At 38.9% G+C, this 21738-nt stretch overlaps 1 protein-coding gene across 1 annotated transcript in view; it reads left to right on the top strand.

Annotated features, from left to right (window-relative positions):
• The window catches only part of lrrk2 (leucine-rich repeat kinase 2), a 125930-nt gene that overhangs the window by 45424 nt on the left and 58768 nt on the right, over positions 1-21738 (top strand). Inside the window, exons 19-28 of the mRNA XM_052033742.1 lie at positions 1397-1658; positions 5330-5506; positions 6045-6136; positions 8054-8117; positions 8765-8982; positions 9801-10045; positions 13088-13236; positions 15524-15617; positions 19909-20095; positions 20485-20666. Coding sequence (XP_051889702.1) covers positions 1397-1658; positions 5330-5506; positions 6045-6136; positions 8054-8117; positions 8765-8982; positions 9801-10045; positions 13088-13236; positions 15524-15617; positions 19909-20095; positions 20485-20666 — 1670 coding nt within the window. The remainder of the gene's footprint in view (positions 1-1396; positions 1659-5329; positions 5507-6044; positions 6137-8053; positions 8118-8764; positions 8983-9800; positions 10046-13087; positions 13237-15523; positions 15618-19908; positions 20096-20484; positions 20667-21738) is intronic.

Raw genomic sequence — 21738 nt, 5'->3', positions numbered from 1 at the left:
GGAAAGTAAAATGTTGAAGATTTAAATTCCAAACCCAAACTGAAGCCTGCTAACTTGCATTTGTGATGGAGGAAGGAAGGATTTCGGGCAGGCAACCAGTATGATTATGGGAGGCAAGTTCAGCCAATGCAAACTTGTAAGGAGATGGTATGTCTCCAGTTTATTATCGAAGTTAGGATTACCAAGCCTTGGTAGCAATCTGAGAGGGTGTTGACTCATAAAAGTCTTTACAAAACTGTGAATAGCTCAGAAGCAAGAGAAGTATTTCCTCCCAGGTCCAGCAAGCTTATCTTATGAATTTGCAGTGGAAAGAATTATAAAACCCATTCCTTGATTCGGAATTCCAATGTGTTATTGCAGGTGAAGTTTTCAATGCAAGCTCTGTCAAGTAAACCATGATTCGTTTGGTGTAGCACTGACGAAGGAATTTTTGTATTTCTTCAGCAAAGCCCTGGCAGGCTCTGAATTTGAAACATTTGAGGGAATTGTTAACATGTAACCATCAAGTCTTTGGGAATCTGTAGATGCCTATTATTACCTGACATAATGATCTAATCTTCGGGAAGCTCTGCCATTCTTACAGGTCAAAGAAGCTGATCTGTTGATTTTTGCCAGTTTTGTGGTTTATTCCAACTGTGTTGCACCCCTCTGCTGCTCAGTTCTTTACAAATGTTTGTGTTCTTGTTGCAAGTCTGTAAATTACAGGTCTATTGTTGGTGTTGCCCTTTATGTAGCCCATTTCTTGTCAACAACCATCTTTCACCATTGGTGCTCCCCTCTGATGTCCAGCTTGGGTCAATCTTCAGCAGTCTGTAGTTTATGCTGATAGCAATATTGGTCTTCTGAGGTCTAATCTAAGATGATCAATGCATCACCCACTGTTTTAAAGTATCCATGCTCTAAAAAGTAAACTGTGATTAAATGTGCCATGAACAACTGGGTTAAAATAACACTGGCGCATATTTGGATACATTGCACTACTGGCATGAGTTTTAATCAGCCTCATTTGCCGTTATGTCCTGGTTTGATTATCAGTGGAAAGTTTCTGGAAACCTGAGGGATCAGTTTGAGTGTGATATTAAAATAATTATGTTCAATTACTGCTTCAGTTGAGTCATTAGCATACTACAATTGACAACTTGTCTCTTCTCAAATACTTGTGAGTTAAATGCAGAAGTTGGCTGTTTTTCAACTAGCTGCTTAACACTTTTTGTTGTTTCCTGCTTGTCTCAATCCTTGCCTCCAACCACATACTACATGTTAAAATTCTTCCCATTTCATGAGGAAAACCAGCATAATTTTTGGATCCTGTGACAAATAACAAGTGTCCTCTGCCAGTTAATTTGGTCAAGATAATTGTTCTTGAATCCTAACAGTTTTTTCATGTTGTTCATAGGCTTGTGAGAAAAGGAGAAGCCCATTTTTAGTGGAACTTTTGCTTAACAGTGGAGTACATGAGCAAGATATTCATAAAGCTTTAAATGTCAGTATTAAAATGGGGGATGACAAAATCATAAGCTTACTTTTAAGAAAACTTGGATTGGATCAAAACAATAAGGCTATTTGCTTGAGTGGACTTCATCTGAGCAAGATTGAAGCTGCTTGGTTACATCGATTGTTTCCTAATGAAAATACTTCACATTCTACACAACAGCCAAGTAAGTACAAGGAGGGATAATTTGTCTGACTTTTACAGTTTTACATGTACTTTTGTCCGTTACAAATCTTGTCCTCGGCTCTTCTTCTCATGGGAGCAGCGACTCACTATTTATTTCATTAAAGTCTGTTTTCATTGTTTTATACATCTCTTATTAAATAATCTTTGCTCCAAGGAAATTAACCTAAGATTCTCCAATCTAACTTCAGATCTGATAATCCTTATCACTGGAACCTTTCTAGTACATCTTTTCTGCGCCCTCTGTAAACCTTAATAACCTCAAGGTATTGTAATCTCTAATTGTGGCCTGACAGGTTTTATGAAGAGTTAACATATCCTCCCTACTTTTGAAATCTATCCCAAAATCAATATACCCTATCATCCCTTGCATTTTACTCAACATTATGTGCACATGTGCATTCTAGTCTCCCTGTTCTTCTTTCTATAATTTGTGAGAAATGCATCCTAATTTAACTTGGTGGGATTTATAGAAAGTTTAGGGAAGTACCCTTTATACACAGATGCTCACATACCTTGTGCTGGTGTACAGAACTCGAGGTGACCATGCCAGTAAACTGTAAGTAGTTTAGTGTCATTCATTCTGCAGCATGTTTTTGTTTTTCATTTGCCATGTTTACTTTCAGCTTTGGAATTGAATTGTATCCACACTCCTCAACCAAATTAGATAATTACATCTCCAAAAGCAAATTGCCCTATCAGCTTCAGTTCACAGCTTCATATCTTCTCTTTTGTTTCTCAGACGTACTTTTACTAACTTGCCCCTCATCCAAAGTTTTCTTGTCCAACTATGTGGCGTTGATGTTCTTCGTGAATATAGAGTCGTTCTTTATTTTTCTCTCAAGCTGCCACCCTCCTTCCTCCCTTATCCAGTGGTATTCAGTTTCATAGATTGTCTTTATGCACTCTACACAAAATGCTGGAGGAACTCAGCAGGTCAGGCAGCATCTTTGGAGGGAAATGGACGGTTGACGTTCCGGGCCGAGACCCTTCATCAGGACTGGAAAGAAAGAGGGCAGAAGTCAGAATAAGAAGGTGGGGGGAGGGGAAGGAGCACGCTGGTGGGTGATAGGTGAATCCAGGTGAGGGAGGAAGGTCGGTGGGTGGGGGAAGGGGTGAAGTGGAAGTGATGTGAGAAGCGAGGAGGTGATGGGTGGAAGAGGCAAAGGGCTGAACAAGGAGGAATCAGATAGAGGACAGAAGACGATGGGAAAAACAGAAGGAGGTGGGAAACCAGAGGGAGGAAGGTGTGCGTGATGGGCAGGTTGTGAGGGCGGGGTGGGGAAAGGGAAGGGGTAAAAGGGCCAGAGGGATAAGGGAAAACAAAGGGGGGGGGGAATTGGTTACTGGAAGTTGGGGAAATTGATGTTGATGCTGTCAGGTTGGAGACTACCAAGGCAGAATATGAGGTGGTGTTCCTCTAATCTGCGTTTAGCCTCAACTTGGCAGTAGAAGAGGCCGTGGACAGGTATGCCAGTGTGGGAATGGGAAGTGCAATTAACATGGCTGGCTGCTGAGAGATACTGGCTGTTACAGTGGGTAGAGCAAAGATGTTCAATGATGCAGTTCCCCAGGCGGCGTCAGGTCTCACCGATGTGGAGGAGACAGCACCGGATGCAATCAATGACCCTGATGGATTTACATGTGAAGTTCTGCCTCACCTGGAAGGACTGTTTAGGGCCTTGAATGGTGGCGAGGGAGGAGGGGCATGTGTAACATTTAGCATGGTTGCAGGCATAAGTGCCCGGATGGGGATCGGTGGGGAGGGACGAGCTAACAAGGGAGTCGGAGGGGAAGGGAAGATGTGCCTGGTGATGGGATCCTGTTGGAGGTGGCGGAAGTTACGGCAAATGATATGCTGCATACGGAGGCTCATGGGGTGGTAGGTGAGGACGGGAATCCCTATCTCTGTTCTGTCAGTGGGGGGTAGGATGAGGGCAGACATGCATGGATTGTTCCATGTAGCCAAACCTACACTGGTAATGCTCCCCAACTCTTCGCTACATTCTGCATGGGTGCTTCCTGCACCCATGCAGAGCTTATCAATTTCACCGCTAACTTCCACCCTGCTCTCAAATCACAGGGTCCAACTCCGACACCTGTCTCCCCTTTCTTGATCTCTGTTTCCATCTCTGGAGACAAATTATTGACCAACATCTTTTACAAACCCACCACAGTTATCATGACTATACCTCTTCCCACCTTGTCACTTGGAAGGATGCTATCCCCTTCTCTCAGTTTCTCTATCTTTGCCGCATCTGTTGCCATGATGAGGCTTTCCATTTCAGGACATCTGAGATATCCTCTTGATATCAGAAAACTGGGTTTAGCCTCCACTGCTATCAATGGAGTCCTCACTCGCATCTCTTCCATTTCCCGCACGTCTGCCCTCATCCCATCCCCCCCACCGACATAACAAGGACAGAGTTCCCCTTGTCCTCATCTTCTAACCCATGAGACTCCATATCCAATGTACCATTCTCTGGAATTTTCACCATCTCCAAAGGGATCCCACCACCACGCACATCTTCCCCTCCCTTCTCCCACGACCCCCTTGTCAGCTCGTCCCTCCCCACTGATCCCCCTCAAGGCTCTTATCCTTGAAACCATGCTTCATGTTACACCTGCCACTACACCTCCTCCCTCTCCACCATATGGGGCCCAAAACAGTCCTTCCAGGTTAGCCAGCGCTTCACCTACGAATCTATTGGTGTCATTTATTGCATCCGGCACTCCTGGTGCAGCCACCTCTACATCAGTGAGAACCGACGCAGACTGGGGGTTGCTTTATCGAGCACCTTCACTCCTTCCGCTATAGCAGCCAGGATCTCCAAATGGCCAGCGATCTTAATTCCACTTGCCATTCCCACACTGACATGTCTGTCTCTGGTCGCTTCTACTGCTAAGTTGAGGCGAAATGTAGATTAGAGGAACAACACCTCATATTCCATCTTGGTCGTCTCCAGTCTGACAGCATGAACATCAATTTCTTTAACTTTTGGGTAACAACTCTCTCATTTTCTTCCCCCAACCCCAACCGAACCCAACCCAACCTTTTTGCTTTTCCCTTATTCCTCTGGCCCCTTACTCCTCGTCTTTCCCCTCCCCTGCCCTCACGACCTGCCCATCACCCACACCTTCCCCCCTCTGATTCCCCACCTCCTTCCCTTTTTTTTCCCTGGTCTACTGTCCTCTCATATCAGATTCCATCTTATTCAGCCCTTTGCCTCCTCCACCTATCACCTCCCAGCTTCGCATCATTCCCATTCTTCACCACCCCCCCGCCACAGGCCTGGATTCACTTTACCTTTCATGCTATTTGTGACTTTCCAGCTAATATCCTCTTTTCACTCGTAATCAAGTTGAAAGCCCTGAATTTGTGATGCTTCTGCATATGGTGCTTCATGCATTATGCATGTCAGAAAATCAACATTCCCCTAACTTCCAACCACAGCGCGGTTTACCACTCATTTTTCCTCCGAGCCAGTTACATTTCATTGCAATTCCTGAGCCAACAAATTATGGCATCACAACTTCCCACCTTTTGCCACTGCCATTCTGAAGGGACAAGAAGCATTTAGATTGCTGGACAGATTTTGCAGCATAGTTTTTTACAGAAAGCAACCTAGTAAATTTTGTTTCTATCCTTTACAGTCACAGTTGCTTCCTATGGACTTTGGCAAAGTGAAACATCAGAATCAACACCTTTGTTAAATTCTGAACTTTGTTACTCTGGGGAAATGTTGGATAAGAGTAATGATTGTACTTTGTTGATAAATGTATCAGCAACTGATGGAAAAGAAAATAGCATCTTTGATGACTTGGAGAGCGGTGAGCTTCTTTTGGACATTTAGTTTTTAAGTTTAGCTATTTGCTTTCTGCAGGAGGATTTTTTTAAAAAATCGGAATAACAACCATGTAACAAGTAAGCCATACAAGTAACTTTCTTGGTTTTTTAAAGCAAGAAAATATTCCACGAGGGGTTTAAGCATAGTTTGCTCTGTTCCATTGAGAACTTTTGACTATTTTGCCTGCATACGTTAAAAGGGACAATTGATTTTATGTACAAATTTCCTTCAATATATGATATCATGGTCCAGCAGAAGGAATGACACCAATATTTATTGCTATACAACCCCATGTGTTGTTGTTGAGTTGGAGGATTTTTTTGTTGTAGTTGAAACAAAGTTTATGTGTGTACATAATGCAGTGGTGAACCAAACCGATTATAAAATGCAGGATACTTGAGTTTTGACAGATTGTTTCTGCAGCATACAAGATTGGCTGGTTTGAATGTGCATTGCAGAGGAGTCTCTCTGTGTTTCATTTCTTAGTTGATTGAAAATATCCCAACTTTCTTTTAATTTAGAAAGTGATGTCCTGGTTCAGAATGCAAATTATAACTTCTGTGCTGGAACATACGATGAATCCACAGTTAAGAAGAGCCACTGCAACTTTCTGGTATGGAATTTACATTGATTAGCAAATGAGATCTAATGTTAAGTAATATGAATATTCTATCTGGTATGTTACTGTTTTCTCAAATGTATTGTAACATAGGCAATACATGGCTGCATTGTTTTCCCCTATTTATCAGTTTCTAATTTGCATTTTATTTGACTAAGTGGCAATCAAGGATCTATCAAGTTTCACACGAAACACAAAGCATTGGTTTCACACTAACAATTCATATTCCAACAGTTTAAAAGTTTAATGATTAACACTGTAAAAATTGAGGTGAAAGACTGAATGAGGTGAAAATCTGGGACTGAGGTGAAAATCTGGGACTGTGGGCAAGTTTGAGACTGAATTTCTAAGCAATTCACCAGTGTCAGCTAAAGCCAGTGTCAACTCAAGCCAGTGTCAATTTAAAACAAAACTAATTTTCTAAAGCAATGCCAAGGGAATCATGAAGTGTTTCTTGGTGCAGAATGTGCCAGATAACTTTGTGGAATTTCATTTGTGGTTGTAAAAGTTATGTTTGCATTAAATAAAATTTGTAACGTCTTTATCCCAGAGTACTGAAGAGTAGAGAAAACTAACATTGTAGCTTGTGCTTTGGGATTGTTGGTGCTAATTCACACTTTCAGACTATATAAACCCAAAACAGCCATGCAAATGATTTTTGGCAAAACGGCCATCCCCCAGATTTGCCATGATGTCTCTGTTTTTGCTTAAGATACAATTTTTGCCTATTTGAAAGTTGCAAAAGACATGGAGCCAGTGAAGAACATTTCAAGCACTGTCTGCTTTTTTAAATAAATGAAACATTGTTGTCAATTTGTACAGAACTTATAAAGAACAGCGTGAAAATGACCAGACAATCTTAAGTTGTGTTGATTGAGAGATGCATATGATTCCCTTACACTGAAATAGTGCTAGGTGAAAATTTACAACAGCATCAGTGGGCAGTTTAATGTTTCATCTAAAGGCAATACTTATGATATTGCAGAATTCCATCAGTACTGTGTAGGAGCATCAGCTTATGCTCAAGTCTCTGGAGTGGAGCTTTAACTTGTTTCTAACCTTAGAGATAAAACTACTTTGAGCCATAGCCAACACCTTCATTATTGGTGGTGGTAGATTACTTATGCATTTAAGGTCCTGCATTTTATGGACAAACAAAATTTATTGGCTTGAGTTGTTTGATTGGGCTGTGCATATTTAATTTCATAATTTTTTACTTTATACACTTGGTCTAATTATCTTCCTATGCATTCATAGTTGCTTGAGATCTCTGGCCTAGAGGGCTGTTCACACCACAATCTACGTGTATTTCTGTTTCATATGCTGTTCTCATGCCACCTTTAACATATCTATTCCCCCGAAACTCAAATGTATTAGTACTATTCACCTTCACTTTTCCTTGTGGAAACAAGATCCACATTTTTGTACCCTTTAAGGTGGAGAATTTTCTCCTGAATTTCCCTATGAATTTATCGATGGCAGTCCTTTGTATTTGTGCCCCCTGCCCCAAATGATTTAATATTGCAAGTAAATTTATAGTCTACTTTTTAAAAATATTTTAAAGATCTCCACAGATTACCCCTTTAGTTTGATCCATTCTAAAGAAAAGATCACAGCCTATTCTGAATTTCCTGATGACTCCACTTTGATTTTTGGTATCGTCTTTGTGTACTTTTATACAAATTTCAGTTTCTTTATGTTCTTTATTATAACATGGATCTATTTTATGATAAATTACTTTTGATTGGCAGCGACAGCTGTTCTGCAAGAAAACATGCCTTCTGAACTTAAATAATCTGAGTAGTAGCATTCCTGTGTGGTGGTAACTATTTTTAAAAAATCAATATTAATGGATATAGTCTTGTGTAGATGTTTCTGATGCATTTTTTATGAACTTCATTGCATTGATAGAGTGAACCTAACAATGTCGAGATTGCAGTTAATTCAAGTGGGAGAGTGATTTCTCAAAGATCAGGTAAAGAAAAATCTTTAATTTTATCTTTAATGTTATGTTCACTCATTCCAAATCAGCAGCAATGAGAAAGAATATCAAAATTTGTGAGGGAAACTTGGAGGCATTTATCATTGTACAGCATTGTTCTGTAAATTATTCCATGTTTATTCTCTCACTGCCTTACCTAAAGATCTATTTATTGCTCATTCCTTGTATGAAAGGGAACCTTCAACCACTTTAAATACATAATACGTTTGTCTTTGTCTCTCCAGCACATTCACTTTCATTTGAAAGTGTACTGGAATGAGCAATGAAGTAAAAATTTTATTCTCCCACCTAAGTCCCATTTCTCACCATACCAGTTGCAATGGAAACCTCATTTTAACCATTCTTTCATGCATATGACGTGTTTGTAAGTTGTGGAGCAAACCATCCGTATAGTTTGATATTTGTGGAGAAGGGCAGAAGATTTGGAGACTGTCAAAGTTTATTTGGAGAGGCCTTGTATGTGCTTTTAAAAAGGTAGTTAAATTTACCTTTGGGATCAGAAGCATAATTTTTTTTTCCATTTGAGAATTACCCATAAAAAAATTTAAGCATAAATGGGTGAAAAATTATTTCACTTGGCAAATTGGTGGATCTTCAAGTATACACATGCTTTCTTATAGATGGTGCACCGAAAAGACCCTCTTTTGGAAGTGGACAAGATGATTTGTTGCACGTTGGCTTTGACACAGAATTCATCAGGTCATTGGATCTTTCTGGAAATGAATTGGATGATCTAAGCTTCATCGGTGAAAAATGTATTGCTGCACAATTTGCGCGACTAGAAAAACTGGATCTAAGACAAAATAAATTGATGAATTTCTCAGAGGATTTGTGCTCTGTAAGAACTCAATTGTATATTTTCCAAATAATTTGCATTCTTAATTGTTGAAAGTATATGGAAACTAAAGATATGCGCAACATTGGTATTTAGTACAACATCAAAAATGGAAAAGCTTCTGTCTTTGAATTAACTAGCTGGATATTCAACAGCAAGCTTAACAATGCTGTGGATAAGCTTGCAGGATAGAATTTAAGAAGGGCTGGACAATGGAAAGCAGCAGAAAGCAGAAACAAAAAAAAGTATTGGTCAGAAAATGACCTGGTAATCATTCCACTTAATGTATTTGATAGATTAGTGCTTTGTAAGAAGACACAATTAGAGAACTATTGTGGAAAATACTGATACAAATATGAGTAATTCGTGATCACATTGAATCTTACAACATTTTTACAGGGCTCAACAGGCTGGATGCTGGGAGGAAGTTTCTCCTGGCTGAGGAGCCTCGAGCACCGTCTCAGAATAAGGTGGAGGCCATTTAGGAATGAGATTAGGAGAAATTCTTCATGCGGAGAATGGTGAATTTTTGTATATCTCTGGCCCAGAGGGACATGGAGGCTCAGTCATTGAGTTCATTCAAAATTGAGTTTCTTCGGTTATTAAGGGAATCAAAGGGTTTGTGGATATTGCAGGAAAATAATGATGAGGTGGAAAATTAGACACGATTTTGATGAATTGTGAAATAGGCTCAGGGTCAAATGGCTTACTCCTGCTCCTATTTTATTCTCTTGATGTAATGGGGGGTGGAGTTGTAGAGACTTGTTTTGCAGTGAGATTTTCCATTCTGTAAGGTGACACTCTCATTTATTTTTCCTTAGGTTCTCAAGTGTCTGACTGACATAGACTTGAGCAATAACAAGCTTACCTCCTTTCCTTCGTGCATACTAGAAATGCACTTCATTAAATTCCTTGATATCTCCAGAAATAACATTGGCTATATTCTGAACTTGAACTACAGATGCCCAACTCTGAAAAAATTAAACTTGTCTCATAATCAGCTCTCCTCTTTCCCAGAATGTCTTGCTGAAGCTACAGAAAAACTAGAAGAATTGTTACTTGAAGGGTAAGTTCTCAAAGATGCATTTCTGTATATTCAACAGGTATGCAGTCATTTGCACAAAATTTACGTCTTGAGCTTGCACAGATGTGCTCTAAGTCAGGAACATGCTGAATAGGAGATGCATCTGCAGGTTATACTGCACTCTTTGTGATGTTTAGAAATAGAGCGCGGTTATGCTGGGAACTTGAAGCTGATCAGACTGTCATAGACCCTGATCTTTGAATTGAGATTTACAACCTGTAATTATTTGGTTTTTTTTGTTTGGAATTATTTGTAAGGGTTTTTAATGAACTTTGGAGCATCCTATTTTTTATATGTACAAAAATTATAATTTGTAAATCTCCGAATGCCAGTGCTTCAGCTGAGCATGGGTACTGATTCCTGGTGACCCCAATCCAGGAAGATTTCCCCCATTGCCTTGTTTTGGTTATTGCCAGTTTGTTAAATATCCTAACATTCTGCAAAGTACCAATAGTATGATTTGAGGTGAAAGACTATCACAAAAGCTTAAGAATTTTGCAGATAAAACATGGAGTTTGATAAGGAATTGATTGAAGAAGTGAAGGTAAAATGAATGATTTCAACTAAAGTGCTGGAGAGGTTGTTCTGGGCTTCATTTTTTTTTGATAGCATAAATGCTGTACAGACAAATTGATATCCAACATAGTCAGGAAAATCTGGTCTTGGAGGGATAAGTGAATGAGGAGGGAGTTGGGCTGAAGAAACTACCAAGATTGATAAAAGGACCCAGAGAATTTTTGCAAGTGAGCAGAATTATAATGTATGGATGTCAATACAAGTAAATGCAAATTATTATATTCTGTGGTGAATTTTCATCTCACTTTGCAAGAGTCAGAGAGATGGTAAACTCCCCCTTTACCCTGTTGTTACAAAGCAGACACAACACAGTTATGACGTCCATCAGTAAAGTGTAAGTCTGAGGTCATCATGCTTCACTGGAGTTACAAGAATACTATTTGAGCTATTTAGAGGCAATTTTCATAAGTATGATGATTTGCCACCCAATGGCTCCTCATCATATTACATGCTGTCATAAAGAACATTTTTAGTTCAAGCTCTTCTCCTTCAAGCTAACATTTGGTGACAAGGTAAAACTGATGTAACAAGTGCAACATAAAAATGTTGACACTTCTAAGATTAATTTAACCCTTGATAAAGTTTGATGAAGGAAGTCTGGCATGGATTTAATGTCCTTTTCTGCCATAAGTTTCTGATTTTTTTTTCCCAATGCATTTTGGAATATTATCTTTTTTTTAATCAAATTTAAGCAATTGCTGCATTTTAAGTTGGGATAATTTGGTGCTCACAGCTTGGACAAAGTTGCCACTTTTGAATGTCGTGTGGGAGCAATAGATTCTACTATTTGTAGAAAAGATAACTGTTCTGCTATATGATGCTACTAAAAATGCTGATATGTATTGAACTTAATTAGTTATTAATTGTGATGTTTCTGTTGCTCAGGAGTTACTTAAAATGCTTTTTTATTTGGTGTATCTCATAGTGCCCCAACACAAGCATAGCACGGAACAAAGGGCAAGTATGTTAACTAATGTACAGCCTGCCAAATTCAGGATTTTATTTTTGGTGTGATAATGAAAATATATTGAAAAAGCTGGTAATTTGTAAGAGAGAACTTACTTAATTGAACCTTGCCACCATTTTTTTAAATAAAAGTGTGGTTGAAGGGCAGATGGCCAGCAAGTTTGGGGCCAAGGATGATCTGCCTTATAAATACTTGATTTTTTAAAAAAATATTGCCAAACCAAAATTATAAGAAAAGAACTTGTCTTCCCCTTTGTCACTGAAGCTGCAGGCATAGAATTCCCCTTCTTACCAATGAGGTCTTAGATACTGTGCCAGGTCTGACACTGTGGAGCTCAGTAATGGAGCATAATGAAAGATGTAGTACCACCTATCATTCATTCAGGCTAAATCTTTTGCATTTGCTGCACATGTAAGGAAGTCCTGAAACTGGCTGAAGTTTATCTTTCAGCTGTTTCAAACTTCAGCACTTTAAAGTTTATGACTGGGGTGGATTTCCTGGTTAGAACATTGAACAGCCAGTCCAGGCCCTTCAGCCCATGATATTGTGCTGACCTATTATAAACCTTATCCACGTTCAATCTATCCCCCTCTCTACTTTACCTTCCATAACCCTCTATTTCTTTTTTATCCATGCGCCTGTCAGAGCCTGTTAAATGACCTGATCGTATCGGCCCCTACCAGCAGTGCATTCCAGGCATCCATCACCTCTGTGTGCTTAAAAAAAACGTACCTCTGACGTCTCCCCTGAACTTTCTTCTATGCCCTTTAAACGGGTGCCCTCTAGTATTGGCCATTACTGCCCCGGGGAAAAGATGCTGGTTGTCCACTCTGTCTATTCCTCTCATAATCTTGTATACTCTGTCCTCCATTGTATACTCTCATCCTCCGTTGCTCCAAAGTGAAAAGCCCTAACTCACTCAACCTCTCCTCGTAGGACATGTTCTCCAATCCAGGCAGCATCCTTGTAAATCTCCTCTGCCCCTACTCCAAAGCTTCCACATTCTTCCTATAATGTGGCAACCAGAACTGAACGCAATATTCTAAGTGTGGTCTAACCAGAGTCTTACAGAGCTGCAACATTACCTCTCAATTCTTGAACTCAATCCCCTGGCTGATGAAGGCCAGCACACCATCTGCTGCCTTAACCACCCGCTGCCTTAACCACCCGTCAACTTGCACTGCAGCTTTGAGGGATCTGTGTACTAGAACCTCAAGATCTCTCTGTTCCTCCACACTGCTAAGAACCCTGCCATTAACCATGTTCTCTGTCTTCAAGTTCGATCTTCCAAAGTGTATCACTTCATACTTCTCCGGATTGAATTCCATCTGCCGGTTATAACTAATTGTTTAAAAAAAATCCAGAAACCATTTCAATCGCAAATTAAGGGTGCTAACAATTACTATGTGCATTTCTTATGCAGTCAGTTGGAAAAATAAAAGTAAACTTTTTATTTTAAATTGAATTTTTTTTCTTTTTAGAAACAAAATTAGCACAATCGTATCTTCACTGTGTTTGACTGAACTTAAACTACTCGATCTTAGTCAGAACTGCATCTCCACTATAATGGATACATTCATGACACAATGCTCAAAGCTGGAAATATTCAGAGCCTCAGAGAATCAGCTCAGTAAGTATATTTGCAAATAGAGTGATTAATTAGTTGAAGTTCATATACATTTCAAAAGAGCCTGAACTGTGCTGAACCTCTAGCAAATCTTTAAATTCTTCCAGTTCATGATCTTTGGGAGGCCCTACAAGAGTGTAGGGTGATGCTTAAAGAGGAAATTAGGAAGGCACAGAGGTCATGAAATATCACCGGTAGACAGAATTAGTTAATCCAAAGGCATTTTATTAGTATATTAAGGACAAAAGAATAACCAGGGCCCACTCGAGACAACAGGGGCAATCTGTGCATGGAGCCAGAGGTACAAGTGAGGTCCGAAATGAATACTTATAATCAGTATTCACAAGGGAAACTGATGATGTAGTTGAAAAACACAGTGAAGGGGAAGGTGAAATTCCAGTGCAAGTCTCCATAAATAAATAGAAACTACTCAATGCCATTGTGGGCTTAAAAGTGGATAAATCTCCAGGGTTGGATGAGATTTATTCCAAACTGCTATGGGAGGTAAAGGAAGAGGTTGTTCAGCAGTGCGTGAGATTGTTAAATATTTGCTGGTCACAAGCGAGATGACTAGACGACCGCAAATATGGTCCCTCTTTTCAATAAGGGCAGTAGGGAAAAGGCTGGCAATTACAGACCTGTGAGCCAAACATCAGTAGTAGGGAAGTTATTGGAAAATATTCCGAGGGATAAGATTTATGATACTTTGAAATGGCAGAGATGGCCAGTGTGGCTTTGTCAAGGGCAGATCTTGTCTGACCAATCTGATTTGAATTCTTTGAGGATGTAGCAATGAATTGATGAGGGCAATGCAGTAGATGTGGTGGACATAGACTCTAGCCTTTGACAAGGTCCCACATGGGAGACTGGTCCAAAAGGTTAGGGTCCATGAGAACCAGGGCAAATTTCTTCTAAAACTGGTTTGGCAAAAAAAAGACAGAGGGTTGTGGTAGAGGACTCTTTTTCTTTTGATTGGATGCCTGTGACTGGTGGTGTTCCACAGGGATTGATGCTGGGACCCATCATCTTTGTAATATACATGAATGATTCAGATGTGAATGCAGGAGGCATGAGCAATACATTTGCAAATGTCACAAAGATTGATGGAGTTGTTGATTGTAAGGAGGGTCATCTTAGGCTTCAGCATGATATCAATGTGTTTAACAAAATGGGCTGAGAAGTGGCAGATGGGGTTTCATCCTGGATCACTGGATGAGAAATGTTAGGTGGTGCATTTTGGGAGTACAAATGAGACTTGAATGTACAACATGAATCATAAGATCTCAGGTATTATTGAGGAATAGAGGGATCTTTTGCGTGCAAGTCCAAAGATCCTTGGAAGTTGCAGCACACATAATGTGGTTAAGAAAACGTATGCGATACTGGCCTTCATTAGTTGGGGCATTGACTGTAAGAACCCATGCTTGGCCCAGCTTCCTGTCGAAGATGATGAAACAATTATTTCTGGAATGGGGTTTATTCTGGCTCTGCATTCATTCAGGGTCTCAACACTTAGGATTGTAACAGCTTTGAGCAGCCAGGTGTATGTTTGTATTCACTGCATAGGTTGACAATGAATGCAGACAGAAGATATTGGCCCAATTCTCTATTATATGAGATACTCTCAATAAACTGTTTAAGAAAGAGAACAATTAGTTTCCACTCAGTTATGTTTCTTTATTGATTTAGCCAGTGCATAAGATAGTGAAAATTTCAACTCAGGGCATTTGTCAAAATTCAAATTTTCCCATCCTTTTGTACAAGTTTGAAAAGCTATAAGCAGATCCTGTCAAGAAGATGAATTAATTGACACTGGATGTTCCTGCTAATTATACACATTTTCAGAGCATTTGAGGTTCTAAATAAAAATTAAGCAGATACATGTAGGCACCAGGAATATTTTAATGGAACAATAGAAACTTTGAAGTTTTTTTTAATTTGGAGACTGGCACCCATGCTCCAGAATTACGAGGAAACAGTTACCTCTCAGTTTCCGAAGGTCATGGATGCTTTTGCGTAATAGTGGGTGTTAAATGCTTTAAGATGAAAGAAAACTAAATATTTCTGTTTATGACAATTTCCACCTCTATTTCGTTCATTGGCTGAAGGAGATGACAAAGATTTCTGGTATACATTGTACAGTTTGATGCATATGAAGATAATTGTATTTGGCTGGATTGCAGGAAAATAATTGTTCACTTCAGTTAGTGGCAATGTATCTTTATCCGCATATAATAAAACCAACATATACCTTTGTTTATTTTTCTGAGTTGTTATTTTACTTCAACAGGTCTCTTGTGTGGTTTGCCATCCAAAATTACTACAATTGATCTGGCGAGCAATAATTTCAATGAAGTTCCCGAAGCAGTTCTGAAGCTTCAGCAGTATGTACCATAGATTGTTAATTTTTTTTTATCATTTCTATTTGTCATGAATGAATGCATGGGATCAACCAGAAATGGAAAGCTATTGCTACATTTGAAATATATTGTCAGCTGGTTTTTGCATCAAGCACGTTCTGTCATATATAGCACCATTTACTCCAAAAATGTGCCCAGTTTCAAAGTTCATTCTTCATTGTGACATTTTTTTCCCCACTTCCCTCACCTGTGATCCATAGGACATTTGGTGAATTAGGTTCCAAGTTATGCCTTGGATCCTGTCCAAGTTGCTTCCACCCGAAACAGTTGAGAATTTCAGTTTAATTTTGATGTGCGGGGAGGGTGTCTTGTATTTCACTAATCTGCTCTGACTTCAGTTCTTAAAATTGAAGGGGGTAAGTGTTGTAGATCACTGTCACACCTAAACACTCAGTGTTAACTTGAGGCAGGCACGGTAGTGTAGTGGTTAGCGTGACGCTATTACAGTGCCAGCGACCTGGGTTCAATTCTGGCTGCTGTCTGTAAGGAGTTTGTACGTTCTCCCTGTGTCTGTGTGGGTTTCCTCCAGGTGCTTGGGTTTCCTCCCACATTCCAAAGATGTATGGGTTAGGAAGTTGTGGGCATGCTATGTTGGTGCCGGAAGCATGGCGACACTTGCGGGCTGCCCTCAGCACACTCTACACAAAAGATGCATTTCACTCTTTCGATGTACACATGACTAAAAAAGAAATCTTAATTACCGCACATAGATGTACAAATTTACACGTTCATTACACTACAACTGAGCATACATAGTTTAACAAAAAAAACTCTGCAATTGAAAACATTCTCTACTTAGTAGAATACAATCTTTGGGCATTTTTTTCCACCAGGATTCTTTCAGGAGTTGGTGCATAGAATGTATTTTTCAAGAACAAATTTGATAAGAATTTCCAGATTTACTGCACAACACAGACTGTTCTATCTGTCCTGATCCATGCCAAAAGTCTCATTTCACTCTGCATCATTTATCATTTACTTTAGTTTTCTCCCTCATAGCTAGATTATCCTGAAGTATGTCATTGCTTGTTCTATCTATTTTGTATGCTAAGAAGTTGCTAGGAATTCTCTGGATAATTTTCTCCTGAATTCCTTATTGAACTTCTAGTTTTGGGTGCTACTGCAAGTGGTGACAATCATACTTTCAAAAGACCTGCGTTACAACTGAGTCTTCAACTGATGTGCCTTTCCAATGTGCTCCTGATGAATTTTTTGTTCAATGAATGTCATCAACATTTTAATGTCTTTTGGCTTACCATTAAAATCACTTTTTGCAAAACCACTGAAACTCTCATAAACAACTTTCTTGAAGGAATGCCAAAGCTCTCTTTGAACTCTCTTACTGTCAGCAATTTATAAAACCTTGAGATAACATATCACTTACTTGGCTCACTTTCTCAATCCTCATAAAACTCTTTGCACCATAGATGATAATTACTTAATAGAAAAGCAAAATGTTGATAAGGGAAGAGATATAGAATACAAGAGCAGGTTAGCAAGAAACATAAAGACAGATTGTAAGCACTTTTAGATATAGAGGGAAATGAAAAGATTACCAAAGGCTAATATGGGTCCCTTGCATACTGGGGAGTGTGGACATGGAGTAATTAAATATTTTGAGGCTGTCTTCAAAAAAGAAAACACAGAACTGTTATAGAAATAGTGGAAGGCAACAGGTCTAGAGTAAATGAGTAACTCCAAAATAGTATTAGTTTAAAAAAAAAAGTAGTTTTGCTTAAATTAATGCAGTAATTGCCCAGGACCTGATGACCTGAATCCTTGGCTTTTGATGGAGGTGGTTATGGAAATAATGGATGCATTGATTATTGTCTTTCAAAATTCCAAAGGTTCTAGAATGGTTCCCACAGATTTAACAGTCACAAATTTAACTGCACTTTTAAAGAATGGAGGGAGAGAGAAATCATGAAAACATATTTAGTCTGACATCAATGGGAGAGAAACTGCTGGAAAACAGTACCAATAAATGGGTAAATTCCAGATTAGAAAGCTGTGACCACCAGGGTTTGGCAGGAGCTCCAGCTGTTCGTGGTTCGTGTCAGCGAGTCGGTTGAGGGGATTAAGAATAATATGTCTATGTTTGCTGACAACATCAAACTGGTTGGCTCTGAGGAGGATGACACAAGACTTCAGGGGCATAAAGATAGGCAAAGCAAATGGGCAAAGATCTGGTAGGTGAAATATAATGTGGAAGAATGTGAGGTTATCGATTTTAGTAGAAAATGTACAAAGACATAATGTTTTTTTAAATGATGAGAGATGTAAAAATGTTGATGTGACTGGATCTGGGGGACCTTGATATACCAATCACTGAAAATTGATATGCTGGTTTAGCAGACAGTTCAGAAAGCAAATTGTATGTTGGCTTCTAATGCAAGAGGATTTGAGTACGAGAGTAGTGACATCTAGCTCCAATTATATGGAGCTCTGGTGAGATTGCATTTGGAATGTTGTGTACAGGTCTGGTCTCTCTACTGAGAGTACTGCAAATAAGGTTCACAAAATAGATTTCTGTAATGTCAGGTTTGTCATTGGAGGAGAGAATAAGCAGACTTGGCCTGTGTTCTCTGGAGTTCAGAAGTTTATAAAACTTGCAAGGGACTAGATGGGGCAAATGTTGAGTTGATGCTTCCTCTGGTGGCATTGTCTGGAACTAGGAGTCATGGTCCCAAAATAAAAGGTGGTTAATCCAGGACAGAAATTTCTTCTGATGGTTGTGAATCTTTGGAATTTCTTTATCCATGAGGGCTGTGGAGGCCTCAGTTCCTCGGCATATTCAAAACATAGATTAAAAGAATTTTGGATATTGAGGGAATCCAAGGGTATGGGGTTAGTGCAGGAAAGTGAGGTTGAAGTAAAAGATGAACCATAATCTTATTGAATGACAGGACTCCAATTCCATGTTTTTTCTCTTAATGGTGTATCTGTTGTACAAATCAATAAGTATCCATTTAATCCTTTCCTTGTGCAGTGCAATTAGAATGGCTTCTTCCTCTTTTAGTTGTTATATTGTTATCTTTTCGAGGGACTGAGAATCACTCACACATATTTCAATGCTTAAAATCTTGGCTCTGAATTTTAAAATACTATCTTAGTCCACCATTACTTCAATATCCATTTTAATGCTGTTTCTGTGATCTAAATTCATATGCTTTCATCTGGATAAGCTTTTTCCCAAGCACAGGATTACTATCTTCAGCCGTTCATTTATTCTACTTCCACGTGATTATGTATTTAATCTAAAGTTAACCTATTGTTATAAAGATAGTATACCTATAACAACTGAAAAATATAACACCAGACCACCAACTCTTTTTGCAATTTGGAACAATCTGTTTATACTTTCCCTGTCCTTGTGGCCTTTCTACCTTCCAACTAGGCCTTTCCCCCATGCCATTACTGAATCCCAGCTTTATTTCCAGCTCAAAACCTGCCCATTAGATGCTTAAAGCAAGGTGTAAGTTTTTGTATCTGACATTTGCTTTGTCAGAAATTTCAGGTATGCACAAAGTTCCCTGTTGGTTGTTGATGCGTGTAGGTCAAGTGGCCTAAGTGCTTGCTGTGAGCACTTTTAATTTTATAGATTGTGGTTCATTTGCTGTGAAATTGCTGGAACATGCTGATTTGGTGTGTAATGTTCTGTTGAGTTAGTAATTATCATAAATTATATGACAGAAAAGCAGCCAGCTGCACTCTTGAGTCCATTGAAGTAGAGTTTTATTCAAAGTTGTTTCTTATTTGAATATGTATTATTTGAATGAATAAATTTATTCACATTGTCAAACAGCTCATGTAAAACAATGAATCGATTAAGGACGTGAAATACCTGCCACCACAAAAGAGATTGCATAATTTTATCTCATCTGAATGAGATAAGCTAAAAGGAATTTTCTCTGTTCCAATGATATAAATGAAGGAATCTGACTTGCTTCAGTCCCTCTCAAGATTGTGCTGAAAATTCTTATTCCATGCTTTTATCTGTCCTCAATGTTACATTTGATACACTTAAGTATCGATTTAATCATTTCTACCATGCACTGCAGTTGGAATGGTATGTCAAAACTCTAAAAATACGCTTGTATATTATGTTGAAGCTACTCAACTTTTTGGAAGAATTTGGTATTGGAGGTGAAAACATGTAAAATTCCATATGTTGAAGAATTGATCATGTTTTCCTGACTGATTACTAACTTAATTTTCAATCAAAGATTTGAGATTTTTTTTATCTTCTTACTAGCTTGAGGACTGTAAACCTAAGTTGCAATAAAATATCAAAGCTTCCTGGGCCTGTTCATTGGGAGTCTTCAAGTCTAAGGGAACTCGTATTTAGCCATAATCAAATCAGTATTTTGGATCTCAGTGAAGGAATGAACAAATGGTCAAGACTAGAAAAGTTGAATCTTAATAATAACAACTTGAAGGAGGTAAAATGCACAATTTTATTTGAGTAAACTTTGTGAAAGAAATAACCTCATGTTTTCATATTTGAAACTTTATGAAATAAAAAAAACTTCAGTAAATGTACAAGAAACTGATTTTCTTTTAAACTTGTAATACAAAAACAAAGTGCTATATGTGCTGGAAGTCTGAAATTAATATAAAGTTGCTGGAATTATTCAACAGGTAAGGCATTGTCTAAAGAGTTATTTTGTTTCCCTCTCCATAGATGCTGCCAGATCTGTTGAGTATTTCCAGCATTCTTATTTACATAATAATATCACGTGAGCACTCTTATTTAACACTTTTAAAATTTTTTTGTACTCTGGCATCGAGCCTTGAGTTATTTAATTATTTGGATGTTTGTTGTTTTCAGCTACCTCCTCAGATTGGCCTGCTAAAAAATATGACCTCTTTACTTGTGAGTCATAACTCTGACTTGAGGTCCTTGCCAAATGAAATGGGAAAGCTGCAAAAGTTGTGGGAGCTTGAGTTACAAGGATTGTTTCTGGATTTGGATTTGAAACGAGTTGGCAGCAAAACAAAAGATATTATCAGGTGATTAACATTATTTCATTTAAAACTTTGACAATCTTCTGTGCATCCCATGGATTGTTAAGATTTTTGTGCAGATATGAATTTTTAATTGCACTTTGCATCTGGAAGTTAATAATGACTGGTTTGCCTGCACAAGTTCCACTTCTTGTCTGACGGACTTCTGTAATTAACAGTAGTGGTCAGCTCAAAGTTATGGGGAATGCAAATTTATCAAACCTGACTGGAAACAACCCAAATCAGTTTCTAATGGAGGCAAGTGACAGGTGGCAACTATCTGCTCTCAGAAAGTGAATTATTCACTCAAATTGGACAAGGGAAGAAATTAGAGATTTTTGTTGTGCTAAAGATTCCTGCATACATCACTAACGTTCAGGGGTTACAGCAGAACAAACTGCACTCTTGGTGAAGGAAGACATTGGGGAACAGGGAAGGGCAGGATACTTGTCCACAGTGTGTCTCACTGCAATGACCAAAAACCCCATACTCCCACTGATTGTCCACACAGATTCTGCACTATGACATGAATGATCCCATGCCACAGTGAGGCCTGTGCTCAGCATGTTTGCAGAGTTCATAGCATTTATCTTGCAGCAAATTATGTGGAAGAGCTGGTTAGAAGTGAAAGGACACCAAGAATTACAAGTAGAGATACGATGTTGAATGAAAGCTTAGGTTGATAAAAGCATGGGGCAATACATAGATGGAACAGTTACATCTCCTGGATGATCTGCTGAGGGGCATTCTCAATGGTTTTTTTCGTGCGTTATGAATGCAGATGGTAGGTCACAGCTTTAACAGTCAACTTCTGTCACCAAATGTGCTGCATACTAGATTAGAAAGATAGAAAATGTCATTTAACCCTTCAAGCCTGATGTCATTAGATGTGTGACTAACACCAGGACACTGTCAGCAAAAATTACAGGAGGATCAGCTGAGTAAGTGAGCTGAGGAATGGCAAATGGAATTTAATTCAGATAAGTGTGAGGTGTTGCATTTTGGAAAGTCAAATCCAGGTAAGTGTGAGGTGTTGCATTTTGGAAAGTCAAATCCGGGTAGAGCTTTCACAGTGTCT

Source organism: Pristis pectinata, chromosome 19 (genome assembly GCF_009764475.1).
Source record: "Pristis pectinata isolate sPriPec2 chromosome 19, sPriPec2.1.pri, whole genome shotgun sequence".
Lineage (NCBI taxonomy): Eukaryota > Metazoa > Chordata > Chondrichthyes > Rhinopristiformes > Pristidae > Pristis > Pristis pectinata.
Note: the sequence above shows the minus strand (reverse complement) of the source record. Positions and strands in the feature narration are given on the sequence as shown.